Source organism: Stigmatopora argus, chromosome 14 (assembly GCF_051989625.1).
Source record: "Stigmatopora argus isolate UIUO_Sarg chromosome 14, RoL_Sarg_1.0, whole genome shotgun sequence".
In the NCBI taxonomy this organism is placed as follows: domain Eukaryota; kingdom Metazoa; phylum Chordata; class Actinopteri; order Syngnathiformes; family Syngnathidae; genus Stigmatopora; species Stigmatopora argus.
Window position 1 is genome coordinate 12,134,034 of NC_135400.1, and position 15,866 is coordinate 12,149,899.

At 44.2% G+C, this 15,866-nt stretch overlaps 2 protein-coding genes, 1 long non-coding RNA gene and 2 other non-coding genes across 7 annotated transcripts; 2 read left to right on the forward strand and 3 right to left on the reverse strand.

Moving 5' to 3' along the window:
- Positions 1–186: 186 nt before the first annotated feature.
- LOC144089077 (uncharacterized) lies at positions 187–12,806 on the reverse strand. 2 transcript variants are annotated; one of them, XR_013305001.1, is made up of 4 exons: positions 12,393–12,806; positions 10,809–10,973; positions 1,305–1,465; positions 187–1,159 (listed from the first exon to the last, which is right to left on the reverse strand). It is a non-coding gene; the product is annotated as an uncharacterized LOC144089077 (long non-coding RNA). The 2 variants fall into 2 exon arrangements; XR_013305000.1 differs by having other exon boundaries at positions 187–1,465; positions 12,393–12,795.
- LOC144089076 (uncharacterized) lies at positions 259–2,701 on the forward strand. 2 transcript variants are annotated; one of them, XM_077619927.1, is made up of 4 exons: positions 259–419; positions 978–1,161; positions 1,273–1,402; positions 2,158–2,701. In XM_077619927.1, the coding sequence occupies exons 2-4, from the start codon at positions 1,017–1,019 to the stop codon at positions 2,393–2,395; spliced, it is 513 nt and encodes a 170-aa protein (XP_077476053.1). In that variant the 5' UTR covers positions 259–419; positions 978–1,016; the 3' UTR covers positions 2,396–2,701. The 2 variants fall into 2 exon arrangements, with proteins under 2 accessions (XP_077476053.1, XP_077476054.1); XM_077619928.1 differs by having other exon boundaries at positions 1,001–1,161.
- Positions 9,349–15,655, forward strand: gsg1l (gsg1-like). The gene is made up of 5 exons (XM_077619926.1): positions 9,349–9,829; positions 10,874–10,921; positions 12,411–12,563; positions 13,564–13,675; positions 14,612–15,655. The coding sequence occupies exons 1-5, from the start codon at positions 9,541–9,543 to the stop codon at positions 14,934–14,936; spliced, it is 927 nt and encodes a 308-aa protein (XP_077476052.1). The 5' UTR covers positions 9,349–9,540; the 3' UTR covers positions 14,937–15,655.
- Positions 14,139–14,211, reverse strand: trnar-ccg (transfer RNA arginine (anticodon CCG)). The gene has a single exon. It is a non-coding gene; the product is annotated as a tRNA-Arg (tRNA).
- On the reverse strand, positions 14,423–14,495 carry trnar-ccg (transfer RNA arginine (anticodon CCG)). Its single transcript has one exon. It is a non-coding gene; the product is annotated as a tRNA-Arg (tRNA).
- Positions 15,656–15,866: the final 211 nt, after the last annotated feature.

Below are 15,866 nucleotides of genomic sequence, written 5' to 3' on the forward strand. Positions count from 1 at the left end.
CTGTATTTTTTTCATAAAATAAAAATAATTTTAAATAAAACCTAATATGGCTTTCTGGACATTATTCTGCATCCCCTATCCACTATTGCCAAATGCATAACGAAAAGGAAAAAAAAGACAGCATATTTCAAGTAAAAAAAACTTTTTTTTAACCCAAGTGGCTCATTTTATTAAAGTTGTCTAAAAAATCCTAAAAAGGAAGTCAAAGCATCCAGAGGCTTGGCTCTACATCCAAACCACAATGTGGGCCTCCCAAATGGTGGTCAGAACTTGACCGCAGTGGATGTGTGTGTTTTTTACATAAAATCTGCAAGAAGGGTGTGTTCTCGCCTTATTTCGGTGATCACTGCTGAAAGTGTCAGACGTGTCGGAGTCCGACGACAGACTAAAGGACCTCGGGTGATACGCTTGGGCAGCAGGTAAGCATGGGCAGCAGACAATTTTTTTCCATTTAAAAAAATGCATTAATTTCAGAAGTTAGGTACAGTATTTACATAAAATCTATATTAAGGCTGCACTGAATAGAAAATTCTTGGTCAAAACCCCAAAACTGAGGTCAAAAACCAAAACCAATTCAAAATATTTTTTAAAAATTATATAAAACAATCAAATATTACATTTTCTGTTATTCATCTTAATTTAAATATATTATTTCTCCTTGCTCAGAATTACAAAAATATGAATTTGATCATATTTGTTTATCCAAATGCAACAACAAGATGAAACACAACATTAAATGTTTAACTTGACCTATTGAAGAGTAAAAATCATTTTGATGCTAATAATAATCTGCTATTGGCTGGCACACCGTACTTTAATTTGTTATTTATTGTAAATGTCAAAGATAAATTGAAACATTTTAAAAATGAACATCATGTTTAAAATAATCCTGGATTGCAGAATTAAAAAAGAGGATTCCAAATGATATGGTCGCAGACAATTGCCTGATTTACACTTAAACGTTTCTCTTTTGAAAGGGTGTGGGGTTTTATTTTCAAAGTCAACTGAAGTCGACGATGGCCCAAAAGGTGAGCTTGGCGGTGTTGGTGTTGCTGGCTGTTACCGTCGCGGGTGTAACGGCCCAACGGCGGCGCGCGCAGAAACAGGCGCAGACGCAGACGGAGACGGCCTCCACGGACGAGTGGAACTACCGGGATGGCTGTGAGCAAACCCATTTCGCTCAATTCGATATTCAAATGGGATCGTAAAACCCGAGAATCTGTTGCTGGCAATCCATCAGCTCATTTCAATACCCATTGTGATTGATCCCAGCTGACAGGGTGAACATGAGGGGCGTGGCTAACCTGACTCATATCCTGGACAACTGGCGCTTCGACATCCTCAACCAGATGAAGGGACTCCTGGAGAACGATCACCAGTCCCTGTTGCCCGACTACGCCAGGTACCATGGCAACCCGACCCAACACCATTCCATTCCCCACAGGAATGCATCGCTCGGTTGGCCCTGGAAATAAACACGACGGATATTTGGAGTTTCGAAATAGAAGCTTATGGAAGGAACAAAAGGAAGTTGCTGCGGTTTGGTTTGGAGGCCAAAACCTGAAATCCGTCCAGTACTTGAAATGACACATTGCTGCTTCCTTTCCTTGTACAGTTTTATTTTTTTTCCACCCAAATTGCCACTTCGGCTTCTTGCCCACACATACCGTGGAGCTGAAACATGAAAACAAAACAATCCCATACCTGTAAACCTTGGCCAATTGCTCTCCTTATTAATGATTGCAATTTCCCTTAGTAAGCGATAGTAAACCATACAAATACAACACGGTACATATTTACTCACTTAGGGTGCAGTCTAAAAATGTTCCCCAAAGTGCACATGGTGCCCAATCAGTCGGTGCGCATTTTGTATGCACTAAATTCAAGATTCTGTAGATTTCACTGTAGGACAATGACAGCTTGACTGCCTGGGTACATTGCTTGCTGACACGCTATATTTATATAGTGAAAAGGCGGACGTCTGAAAGGGAAATGCGCATATCATGCTTAGAGCATGACAATATTAGCAGTCGGCGATGAGTAGTGGCCGAGACGATCCAAAGTGGGTCAAACGAGATGGGTTTTACAAAAAACTTACTTAAACAGACATAAAAATGGCAACATGGACATCACAAAGATGGTCTTTCCTCCGTCCAGGATCCCACCTCTGGCCGAGGCCCTGGATGATCTCTACAAGGAGTTCAACGCCCTAAAAACTCACCTGGGCGAGCTGACGGAGAAGTTCACCGCCATAGAGACCTTCGTGGACGAGGTGAAGGCCAGCAGAGGAAGCGGGCAGGCCCAAAGCCAGACACCCGCGGTCGCCACCCCCAGGCAAACGGGTAGGCGGGTGTTGAAGAAGAAACCCGCCTCTCCTGTGGCCAACGCCTCTTAAAATGGCCGCCATTGTGTTATTATACTTGCTCTGCCTTTCGCTTGTGCAATTACATTGTAGAACCAAACAAAAATGATTTGGGGATGTAGTAAAAAAAAAGATGCTGAGACGTAAAAGCTATCGAGTGACCGGGGAGGATTTTCTCCTTTTCTGGAAACATTCGAGTCGTCACACTTTGAGGGATTTGCGTTTGGCGTTGGAGCTCGGCCCAGCACGCTGACTTGTGTCCAAGCGGGATCGTTTGGACCTGCTTGCTTCTGCTTTGTGTTTTGTTTCCATGCGCACAAAGCTAACAAATAAAGTCACTTTTTGCATCATTCATGAACGGACTGAGTTCTACATTTAAATAACAGACCTAAAGTGAAAAATGACAATCACTGGCTCATCGATCTCTGACCAACTCGTCAGAGGCATCGTCCCAATGTTATTCTTTCGCTCACGTTTCGGTTGTAACCAAAATAACATTTCCAGAACTCTCCAACTTTGCTATGGCTGACTTGAGGAAGTAGTTTAGGAAAACCTTCTGAGAATTTAAAGCAACGCACTGGCATCTGAAATTAGAATGCATACCTGTCAACCTCTGCCGATAACTGCCCTTATAAATGATTATGATTCCCCTTACAAACCCCCAAAAAACCTTACAAACACCGTACGAGTCGTACGACTCGTACGGTGTTTGTAAGGTTTTTTGGGGGTTTGTAAGGGGAATCATAATCATTTATAAGGGCAGTTATCGGCAGAGGTTGACAGGTATGAGAATGTACTGTTGTCTCGAGAGTCAGGACGCTCAAGTGCCGCAGGAGCCGTGAGGATTCAAACCCTGCCCAAGTCAAGAAAAGCCTGCTGAAAGTTGATCAATAGACCGACTCTTGTTGCTCACTTCCTGCGCAGACTGAGATTGAGAGCAAATGCAGATTACACATAGATTCAGTACGTTGCGAGTGTCAATAGGATTACTCGTGTCCTCCACCCCCATGACTCTGATGTCACACCAAGTGGGTCACAGCTCATAAAAATCTAAAAATAGCTTTAGAAACTTTTGCTCGGCTTCGGGACGCTGGAAAGATGAGAAAAGTGAGGGACTCTCGGACTGGTTTCTTTTTTGCGTAAGAGATCGTACGAGGTCGTAATTTGAGCTTGCACTTGCTCTCAAGTTCTGTTCTGTTGTTTGATTGGTGGAAAATCCTCAAAATCTTTGTATTGTCCAGGTTTTAGAGGGTTGAGCTTGAGGTGATCTCGCTTCAAGGTCTTGAAGCAAGTCCAGAGCTGCTCTAGATCAAATCACGATGACGAATTTGAGGAGTTACGAGGACCAAGAGTAAGCGAGGACTTGATAGGACCAAGACTTTGAGGACCTAAAATAAAAAATAAAGCCTAGAAAGATTTTATATCAAGTCATGACTCGGTACGTGAGGGATGTCAGACTAAGTGAATATCAAGATTCGGAGGTCTTGGACCTCTCAAGTCTTCAAAGTCTGGATCTGGTCAAAGTCCCCATATCCTCCGCCTAGTTTTATTTTCCTTCAAATCTTAGTCTTGATCTCCATCTTTCGACCCGGTCAAGGTGAGGAATTCTAGACCTTGCTAATATCAAGACTCACCCAAAACCTGATAGGACCAACACTTGAAGGACTGCAAATCAAGACCGAAGCCTCCAAAGACTTTCAACTAAATCACTTTGAGGTTCTAAGATTGAAAGAATGCCAAGACTTTGAGGAATTGCTCTTTGACTTGTTCATATACTCCCCCCAAAAAGTCTGTTCTTGACTTAGATCTTGCAACTACTTAGACAGCACCGAACATTTTGTGCGTTAAACACCAATTTGTAGAATAAACTGAGCTGCTTCCAGAATCCTGATCCAAGCAGAGTATCCGTCTCACAAGTGGACGCGTCACGGAAAAAGCCTTTGATTCACGGTCATGCCGTTACTAGGCGAAACGGCACCTGCTCACATTTCACACATTTCACAATCAGCGGGGTCGCAAGATCAATAATGAATTTCATGCCTCGCTCGTGGTGTCGGCGACACGCTGCTCGCCAAATATGTCTTCTCGTATGTCCGAGGCCGTGGCGTTTTCTATTGATTTGGGAGTACTACACGCCTCATCCGTCCGGGCAAAGGACTTCCTTGTTCCTTGGAAACGATTGCCCAGATGAAATTTGATGTCACGCCGCCGTTCGTCCTTCTTGTCACATTGGCGATCAGACGGGAAGCGTCCGGGGTCGGAGACCCGCCTCGTGAAAATGAAACACCTCCGCGGCTGGTGTGATACTCGTTACATTATTTATGAGGCGAGGTGTCGCTCAAGTGGCGGACTCACATTCGGGGTTCCATAACGAGTACAGATGCTTGTGTAAACCTGTCCAATTGACTTATTAAGGGTTTCACACATACACACACACACACACACACCTAACGAACAGTCAGGTCAATAAAAAAGAAAAATATTGTTTAAAAAAATACCATAAAATGAAAAAAAAGATGGGAGCTTGTTGGAAGAAAGGTTAGTATTTTGGCCTTGCAGTTCTGGGGTCGAGGGTTCGATTGCAGGTCAATGTATGTTTTTTTATAAACCAATTATCGAGTTATCAGATCGGTATGTGGTATTGACAGACTCTGAAAATAAATAAGGTTAAAAAGAAAAAAAGATGGGAGCTCGATGGAAGAAAGGTTAATATTTTGGCCTTGCAGTTCTGGGGTCGAGGGTTCGATCGCAGGTCAATACATGTTTTGTTATAAACCAATTATCGAGTTATCGGATCGGTACGTGGTATCGACAGATTCTGAAAATAAATATGGTAAAATGAAAAAAAAGTTGGGATCCCGATGGTAAAGTGGTTAGTACGTTGGGCTCGCAGTTCTGGGGTCAAGGGTTTGATCCCAGGTCAATGTATGTATTATAAAGAATGTATGTTTTGTTATAACCAACCCAATTATCGAGTTATCGGATACCTGATATCTCAAAATAAATATCATAAAATGAAAAGTGGTTAGAATATTAGCCTTGCAGTTCTGGGGTCAAGGGTTCAATCCCAGGCCAATGTAAATGTGTCTGCAAAAAATATGTGATTGGGGCAACTCTACTAAAACTCCATAAATCATTGTTGTATATCTAGCAAGTGTGACTAAAAAAAAGAAGCACATTTTAGTTTTCACACAAGGTGACCGAGGGAGGATGCATTTTGGCCCGGCTGGAGGTGATTGCATCATTTCTCTTGCTTTATTTTCCAACGCCGAGCGAGTCAGCACGCTTCCATCACGGGCGCGCTCGGCCCTCGCTTTTAAAGGAAAACGTTGACGCCGAGGAAAGAAGCGTAAATCACAGAGTCAGCGAGAATCTCCTCAAACAAATGCCGGCCGTCCTGGAAGACGAGACCGTGACAGCTCGGGTGGTCAGTAGGGGACGCCGAGGCCTTTTTGCGGCACCAAATAAGCCCTAAAGAATGGTTTTACAGGCGGGCGGCGGTCTGTTTGTTTTAAGATCAGCGATACAGAATTTAGGCGCCGGTAGAAAACTGAGTTTTTTACAAAATGAGATTTGCAATCGGATTTGGAAACTCGTTAAGAAGGACAATCACTTTTAGAATCCGTTATGTGTTATAAAATGAGGCTGCGGAGGTATTTTGCCGGATCTGTTTTGGAATCGCAACATATTAGGGATGTGTAAACTTTTTTTCTCTAAGGCTTGCTTTCAGAAAAATCCATTCCAAATCCATTCGAGGATCATATTTGAATACAGAATTTGTCTGTTTGTTTGTTATTGTTATTTGTGCACTTTGTAGTGAACCTTTAAATCTCATTATGTACTTGTAGAATGACAATAAAAGCATTCAATTCAATTTTTGAGGATCATATTTAGAATCAGCATCAGTTTACCAACTCGCAGTGGACTTCCTTACCTGGACAACCGCACAATTGCCTGATTGCCAATTTAAAAATGAGATCTTATTGACACTCGCAAAAATATTTTGCTGCTACTGACATTGATCCTCATCAATGAGGTAAGTAAAGTTAATGTGCGTCAAAGAGATGAGATAAAGTCAATTGCTGGGGGCTCATCAATGTCGCCTTTTGTATTCTGTCAACACTCCAAACAACTCCTGTGTGTGCATGAGTGTGTGTGTGTGTGTGTGTGTGTGTGTGTGAGAGTGTCCGTGTGCATGTGTGTGTGAGTGTGTGTGTGTGTGTGTGTCATTGATCTGTCCTAAGTTGATGAAATCTGCCCTCGCTGGCCTTGGGTAGTCGAATAATTGGAAACAAGGTGAGCGAACGAAAAGAAGGAGAAAGAGGAAGTAGACGAGGGCACGCTTGACCGACTCAAGGGCGTCAAGAGCGCCAGCGTGTCAATACGTTTAAAAAAATAATAATAACAGTGGTGCCAGTGGTTAGTGCCTCGGCCTCACAGCTCTGGGGTCCCGTGTTCAAATCCAGGTCGGTCCACCTGTGTGGAGTTTGCATGTTCGCCTGCGTGGGTTTCCTCCGGGTACTCCGGTTTCCTCCCACGTTCCAAAAACATGCATGGGAGGCTGATTGGACACTCTAAATTGACCCTAGCTATGAGTGATTGGTTGTCTGTCTTGTTGTGCCCTGCGATTGGCTGGCCATCGATTCAGGGTGTCTGCCCCCCCGCCTCTGGCCCGGAGTCAGCTGGGATAGGCTCCAGCACCCCCCGTGACCCTAGTGAGGATCAAGCGGTTCGGAAAATGAGATGAGATGAGATGAAATAATAACAGTTAGAATAGAGGGGAGCAGTTGGTATTTAATGAGAGGTCGCCATTTGGGGGTTTGCTGGCCTGAGGCATGACTAAAGAGGCGGCGCGGGCAGGTGCGCTCGACATTCTCCAGCGGAGAGGTGGCTCGTTTGAAGCCAAGAGGAAGCAGCTGGGAAAGAAAAAGCTGCGACAGAGTGATTTTTGTCTCTCCGAAGACGCCGCCGAGCGACTTTGGCTCATTAAGCGGCGACCCGTCCGTCAAATTTGATGAACCGCGAGCAACCGTGGAGGCGCGTGGCCCATTAGGCAAACGTGGGCATTCCCATGAGGCCAAAGAGAGAGCATGAAAAACAAGGGAATTGGACAATTTGCTCTGGTTTGGAATCCTGTTTTCCCGCTTCAGTTTCCGAGCCCAAAATGGATTTAAAAGGTGTACAGTAGAACGTCCAAACTAAAGAATAAATACCACTTTGACGTCACCCTTGACTTTTGGTGGCGTCAAAACGCACGTCAATGCAATGCAGCTGGCCCACACAAAAAATACACTCCGGTGAGCACAGTTGCAAGCATAAAAATAAGGAAGACTTGCAATTAGAAAACAAACAAACCCAAATGTCTCTCGGTGGAGGTCAAACAGAGCCGAACGTGCAACTTTGCCTTCACTTTTACGAGCGTTCGCCCTCGAGGCGGACGTATGCATCAATGTTGTTTCTGGAGAGGGCTCTCCGTCAATGTGCCTGATCGGAAAGATTGCAGCAACAACTAAATAGTATTCTTTTTTGCATGCCAACTAAATGGTATTAATTTTTCCATGCCTTTCTACATAAAACTTGTTAAAGAGGCTGCTTTTTTATTTAATTTGCAAGTTCTTAGACATAGACAGTATGTAAAATGAATGTATAGAAATTTCTTAGACACAAAAAGCCTGATCGAAGGCAATTTAGTAGAATTCCTCTCCTTTTGGGCATGAATTAATCAAAGTTTTTTATGCCATGCCTACCAATTTTCACATCGCTAAACTAATCCTACCTCAGGGGTTGAATTTTACAAATCTGGAAATGGTTTAAAACGGGGTGTCAAAGGTGCGGCTTGTGGGCCAGAAGTGGCTCGCTAGGGTATTCGATCCGACCCGTGGGGTTGTTGAGCCTGACGTGCTATAAATGTTCGCTAAATGGACCAGTACAAAGCAAAATAGCAGATTTCACATGATAATTGTTAGTATCTAGTATATTTTGTTCAATGGCAGCACTTTGATAGCTTTTCCATTTTCAGTTTGCCATTGAGAATTCTATAAGTGCAGACGCGCAAGGTCTGGGATCGTCCTTGGGGAGGGGAGGTTACAAAGTTAGCTGATGGATTGTCGTCGTGGGGGTGGTCAAGGCCCACGCACCGCCAACGCCCACCAGCCTGTGATCCATCACATGCTCTTGTACCGGAACATGAGATTACATGGAACGAACGGGCTGGGAGTGAATTTCAATGATCATGTTTCAGTGTCATCGACAGCCATGAACGTCCAATCCATTTGGATTTGGAGGGCCCATTCCAGTCCAAAGGTGTGTTTGTGTGTGTATTAATGTTTTTAAGTCACATTTTGCCTAGTCATTTTTTTTATTGTCCCGCAGCAAATGACAAAAATATCATTGACTACGGTCTGCAAAAGAAGCTTAAATTCATGTTATATTCAGTTGCACTTTTCAGATGAAACACTAGATGGAGCTAGTCCCTGAAACAGTACTTCTTCATTTGCTTATATATGGTCAAAACGTGGCATCACATTGAATATAATTGTAATTTCAGTAATGTGTTTTACATCCAATATATTAATTATACAATAACAAAAAAAATCCAATGTAAAAAATGAGCCATCTTGGTTAATTAAATGAATTTGTAAGTAGCCCCTCACATTATTTGATTCCTCTTAAAGGGACCCCGGGAGAAAAAAGTTTGGACACCCCTGCTGTCAACGTTCTCTTATGTACATTTTTACGTCATTTAGTTTTGTTTTGTTTTTGGTGAGCGTTTGTATATTTGTTTCTGGTAGATTTTGGGGTGGACAATGTGTGGGTTGTTTTATAAATCTCAGCATGTTTTTTTTTGTTATTTTGCATGTGCTGTAAAAAAAAAAAGTAGTGTCTTTTGGTATGCTGTGAATGATTGGTTTTGTTTGTGTGTGTGTGTGTGTGTGTGTGTTGATTTTTGCCGGACGCACTAGCGGCCAGGAGAGAGAGATGAGCAAAGAGGCTGGCAGCGTGCGCTAAAAAGTCCTCCCACAAGCGGTGAGGACGCCAAGCCATCAAGTCCTCCGCTCTCCTCTCTCCACCGGACCGGCTCGGCGTTCCCAGAAGGTGCGCGCCGATCCGGGAACGGCGCGCCATGGCGCCCGCGCTCCACGCCGCCTGAGGCGCGACTCCCTGCTGCCGCCACCGCCATGAAGACGACGCGCAAGTGTCGCGCGCTCCTGTCGGTGGGTCTCAACCTGGTGGCGTTGCTCTTCTCCACCACGGCTTTCATCACCACGTACTGGTGTGAGGGCACGCAAAGGGTGCCGAAGCCCAACTGCAGCGCGCAGCGGCGCCACAACTGCATCGACTACGGCGTCAACGAGACGGACCAGAGCAAGGTGCATTACAGCTGGGAGACCGGAGACGACCGCTTCCTCTTCCGACGCTTTCACACCGGAATCTGGTACTCGTGCGAGGAGAACATCCACGAGGCAGGTCGGTGACCGGACGCCTGCGTCCAATCAATTTTGCTTCCCGATCCAAAAATATCGGACAATCTGTTCTGAACTTAAAGTTCCCTGCCTGATTAGCAATGGGTCTCGTGTGGTTTGTTTACCTTTATGAAGTGTTTGGGTACAAACGGACTGGTCGCTGGTCAGTGAGTAGCGGAGCGTGGATGGACATACGTTGGAACGGTCACCAATTGGCACAATGTTAGGAAGTGAATAACGAAATAAGCGCTAGTGTATATCAGAGTATGTGCAGAAAAAAATGGACTGGTCGCCTTACAATGCTAGTGCACAAAAATCTGACTGGCGGCCTGTCACGTAAATCGACTACAATATATTGGTCACCGGTCAATATGAGGACAGGAAATTTGTCACTTTCAAAGACATTGAACGCACCATTTTAAAAGCTTTTAAAGAAATGAACTATCAATTCAAAGTACAATATCAAGGTATATTGATAATAGAATATCTTTCGGACTTAAGTGTGAAGATATTTCCTTTTTTAAAATTATTGCAAATAACCGGCCCCTTGTACGGCCGGTTAGCGCGTCGGCATCGCAGATCTGAGATCGGGGGTTCCACCCCAGGTGGGTTCTGACCTTCCTGTGTAGAGTTTACGTGGGTTTTCTCCAGGTACTCCGGTTGGCTAGTCGAATACTCTAAATTGCCACTAGGTAGGAGTACGAGCCTGGAAAATTGTCCACCTATTTGTGCCTTGTGATTGGCTGGCCACCAATCCAGCCTGCTACCCATAGTTGGCTTCAGCACCCCCCGCAACCCGGTACAGAAAATGATGAATGAATTTGGTCCACTCACCTGTTTTTTCCCCCTGAATCGCCAATGGCTTTCACTAAATAAGTGATACCGTTTCATGTCTATGGTTTTCCCCTTCTTTTTCTATTTTTTTTGGTCTTTACTTTAATAAAAAAACGAGCTCTGCACGGAGGATTTTTGAGGAGACTCACCTCGCTCGCTCTTCTTGTTTATCGCGTTTATCTCCAGCGCCGGTGTGTCTTTTTGTGTGTCTCAGGTGAAAAGTGTCGCAGCTTCATTGACCTGGCCCCCGCCTCGGAGAGAGGTGAGTGATGACGGCCATTATGTGTCCTCTCGCGCTTGGGGAAATGCCACGGCTGAAAATGGAGTCAAAATTCAACACGTCATTCATATTCATAGAACTACTTATAATAGGCTATCTGTTATACATCATGGACATATTCCACAATACAGTAATCCCTCATATATCCCGGTTAATGTAGACCAGACAAAAAAATACACAGTAGGATCACGCCCATTATTATACTCGGTATCGGTATTGGCGTCCAGATTTGGAGTATCGGATTTGGCCACAAAATCGGATTCAATTATTGTCATTTATTATGATGGCAGTGTAATAGTTGACGCAATAAGTGCATCAGGTAAGGATGTCCCAATACCGACTTTTTGAATGCCGATCCAATCCGATTTTTCTCAAGTTAGGCTTTGCCGACAATGAAAAGAATGCACATTTTCATGTAAACAGGAAATTACGTTTGTATTCAAGTCGAGAAATGTTTTGTTTACGATTTCACACGATGCTCTGTGACCGTCATACGTTTCTAAAGAGAAGTACTATAGTCCCTCTAGGCAGACAAGTTTGATTTACATTTGCGAAAAAGCACAATAGGACTAAAAAAAACACATTCGATACTCCAACAATAGCTACTATCTTGCTTTACGATACCTTGTTTTGGATTGGGCAGGCATTGCAAATCAAGAAGGAACTGAAGAAACAAGGCGGCACCCACGTTTTTTCCACAACTCCAGTGTACATTTTATCCTACAGGATCGATTATGTGTCATCTTCCTCCAGTGTATGCGCATATCTAATGCCTCCATCTGCGACTTGACTTTTTAACGTTATATTTAAAAATCAATACAAGCCTCCCCCGTAATCCTTCCAATGGCGGCGGGAGATCGATAAAGAATGGTCACGCTCATCCTTTCACGTCCGGGATTGACCGTATATCGGCCACTGATAAAGTGACAGGTCGTCTATATGCATAATGTTAAAATTCAAAGGAAAAATAATATTAGCATTTTATTTTAACCAAATGTCAATGATTAAAAAAGGGAAAATGGATCATTTTATGGCATTTTTTTGAGAAGGATCTTTAAAAATTTGGAATTTTGTGTTAGTTAAACATGGAAAAACATGACTTTCTGATGTTTTTGTAACTATTTTCCTTCCATCAGTTGCGACTGGGCCTGATCTCGCTCGCTTGGCCCAGATAATCTTTTGAAATTGAGTGTCGTGAGTGTCAAGATGGCACAGCTCGAGCCTCGTGGCTCTCTGACACATGAAGGAGGAAGAAAAAAAGAAGAAAAGCGTGACAGCCACAATCCCTCTGGACACCAAGCCTAGCCATACTTTGCTTTTTTTATTTTTTTATGAACCTGTCCATCTTTTTTTTTGCAACGCAAACATCGCTTGATGACACAGTTGACAACGGGCCGTGTAGATGACCCACTATTTAGTTCCTGAAATGCTCTCCAAACTTTTTCCAACTTACTTGTGTGCGCTGCGCTAGGCGTGCTTTGGCTGTCGGTGGTGTCAGAGGTCTTGTACATCCTCCTCCTGGTGGTGGGCTTCAGCCTGATGTGTTTGGAGCTTTTCCACTCCAGCAACGTCATCGACGGACTCAAGCTCAACGCCTTCGCCGCCGTTTTCACCGTTCTGTCCGGTAAGTCACAGTACACACAACATAATGACGGCTGTCCAATCAATATGAGCTGGGAGGGCGGGACTTCACTGCAAACAGGCACAGACTAACAAGCAGTGAGCTAATTTAACAATCAAATGAACCACCTAGCTACCTCATTTACCAATCAGCCAACAATTTAACTCCTTCACCCACTAAATGATCTGATTGACAGACAATCCACCAGTCATATCAAACAACCAGTAAATTAAATATGGAACCCGTAAAACCAGAATGAAAACTACTAACAATTGATCTATCTACAGTACATAACCAATCACGTATGTAGTCAGACCACCTTCAACTAACTCATCAATCAAACATTTAGGTCACTACCTACCTACCTACTTATTATTTCCGACCAACTGACCAAAATCGACCTGCCAGCCAAGCAATTACCAGCATTAACCTAGTTAACCCTTGATAGCCCAAACCAATGTTTTTGGGGGTTTGTAAGGGGAATCAATAATCATTTATAAGGGCAGTTATCGGCAGAGGTTGACAGGTATGGGAAAAGATCACGGTCCAAATCCCGAGTTTTGCATGAAGGTCGCAAAACCGTGTCGTCAAAGCGAAAAGCCGAGAAACGTGGCGAGCCGAGAAAGCGCCGCAGCTCGCTGCGAGGTCATCCCAGTTCAGAGGTTATCCCCCGTCCTGGGATTGCAACTTTCTTAAAGCTCTTACACAACAACGTGGGTGACTTCTTACACAAGAAGTTGGCATCTCCGCATCTGGCATTAGAAGTGAGCTGGACTTGGGCACAAGCGAGCAATTGGCCGACCCACCGACCGACCGTCCATCCTGTGACGTTTGGCTTTCCGGCGCGTTAGCATGTGCTGCACGTTTGCTAGAAACCGGAGGGGGCGCGTCATCAAGGTCGTCACGGAGCGAAGCGCTCTTTACGGCCAGCGGTAAATCTCTTTGACGATCTAATTGTACGTGAACTCGTTGGCGTGTGCGTGTGCGTTTGTGTTTGTGTCAGGTCTTCTAGGCATGGTGGCCCACATGATGTACACCCAAGTCTTCCAGATCACCGTCAGTTTGGGTCCGGAAGATTGGAGGCCTCACAGCTGGGACTACGGATGGTCCTTCTGGTCAGTTCTTCAAAAGAATACAACATATAATTGACTCACAAGGTCCAGGTTTTGCCATCTAATGTGAGAGGAATAGAAAAAAAATCCAGTAATCCAAAGATTCTTATAGGAGATGTTGTCAACAATTCCAGGAGAAAACATTTTGATTATCTCTGTGAAGGTCAGTTAGCAAAAGTCAGTGATCATTTGACCAGAGGTGGGCAAACTATTCCACAAAGGGCCACTGTGGGTGCGGGCTTTCCAAATCTTGCCACAAATCTGGTATTTTAGAAGTGCAATCAGTGGATTGCAGTCAGGTGCTTCTTGTTTCGGCACAACCCCCGTTGGTTCAACTGTCTGTACTGGATCGTTTGGAACAAAACCCTGGTTTTGACTCAAGTAATAGTTTGGAAGATCAAATTGTGAAGTGGGATTGGAACAGTAATGTTTAGAATGGTTCCTAAAGATCAATTTGGAACTCATGCGACCCAGATGGGACTCGAACCCACAATCTCCAGCTCCGGAGGCTGGCGCCTTATCCATTAGGCCACTGGGCCCACAATTGTGACACAGGTTCCAGGAATAAAATGTAGGGATTCTCCGTGATTAAGATGAACGATATTGTCGTAAAAAGTCCCCAAAAATGACTTCTGCATTTTGGCAGAAGGTTCCAAAGGAAGACCACTTTCATGTTCTTGGCATTGATGCCTTATCCATGAATCAAATTTGACCATTCAGATATCACATCACTTAAGAACTACACCCTCACAACCCAGGTGGGACTTGAACCCACAATCCCCAGCTCCGGAGGCTGGTGCCTTATCCATTAGGCCACTGGGTCCCACAACAATACCTTGAAATCAAGCTGTGAACTGAAAAAAAATGTCTGCTTTTGGCCCAACATCTACAGTTTGAGAGAAAAAACTGGAAAACTAAGATTGCGTCTTGTTCTCTCAGCATGGCTTGGGGTTCCTTCACGTGCTGCATGGCCGCCTCCGTCACCACCCTCAACTCCTACACCAAAACGGTCATCGAATTCCGCCACAAGCGCAAGCTCTTCGAGCAGGGCCTTCGCGAGGAGCAGAACTTCCTGGACCAGGAAGCCTTCCACTACTTCCACGAGCGCCCCCTGCAGTCCATTTCGGGCACGTTGGACGTCTACCCGGGGCCCGGGGCCCTCGCCGGGCACCCCGCCGATCCGGGCCTGGGCCGGACCAAGATGAGGAGCGCCTCCGTCGACTTGGGCGAGAATACGGACTCGCTGGGGGAGGAGCAATGCTGAGGGAGGTCCTCCTTCGGGACGGAACCCCAATAGCTTCTGGTAATACGCGTGAATGTTCCGCCGACTTGATGTCAAAGACTCGATGAGAGGACGTGGGAATGAAAACACACTTGAATTGTACATGCTGTCTACTCGTATAAGAAAATATGTAAGAATATATAATGCAACAATCGTGTGTGAGATCTGTAAAATGATTGTTATTTGTTTCCAATGGTTGGCTGCCATCGGTCGTCGTGGACATCCATTGCATTCAGATTGGACATCTATCCCCGTCAATCGTAGAGTAAGAATTTGTATCGTAACCGAGACCAATAGAGAACGTGAGCCGCCATTGAACAGCAATTTTTGCTTTTTTTTTGTAATCATGAGTTTTGAAAATTGGGATCTCTCATTTTCAGAGAAAAATGGTTGTATTGTGAGGACAAAATGGCGGCTCATGAAGCAACATAAAACGGCTAACATTACGTAGCGAGGCGGATTAACAACATTTTCATCTCAAATAAATATTTGTAATGTGAATTTACTTTCATTTGAAAGTGCTACGCTATAGTGTTTTACGTCCGAAAATGCTACATGTAGCATTTTAATATCAACTTTAATGAAACCCGGAAGACAGAGAATGTAAAACTTCACTTCACGCACAAGAAAAAATGATATCCGATGCTTTTCTTTTGTTGAAATCATTGCATCTGTTTAAAGATTAAACCATATAATGAGAACCGTTTATTCTACAAACTCATTTCCAGAATATCTGTTCAACTCTTTCAAAAGTTTTTCTTCCTTTCTTATGGTTTCTATCATGGCAAGAAAAAGCGTAGGTTGACACCTTAAGCGCAAAATCCACCCGTGGTAAAATTTGATGGCGTCACAGTTAATCCTGGGATTTCAAAATGTCACATACGCTATCAAACCCGAGCATAAAAGAGCAAT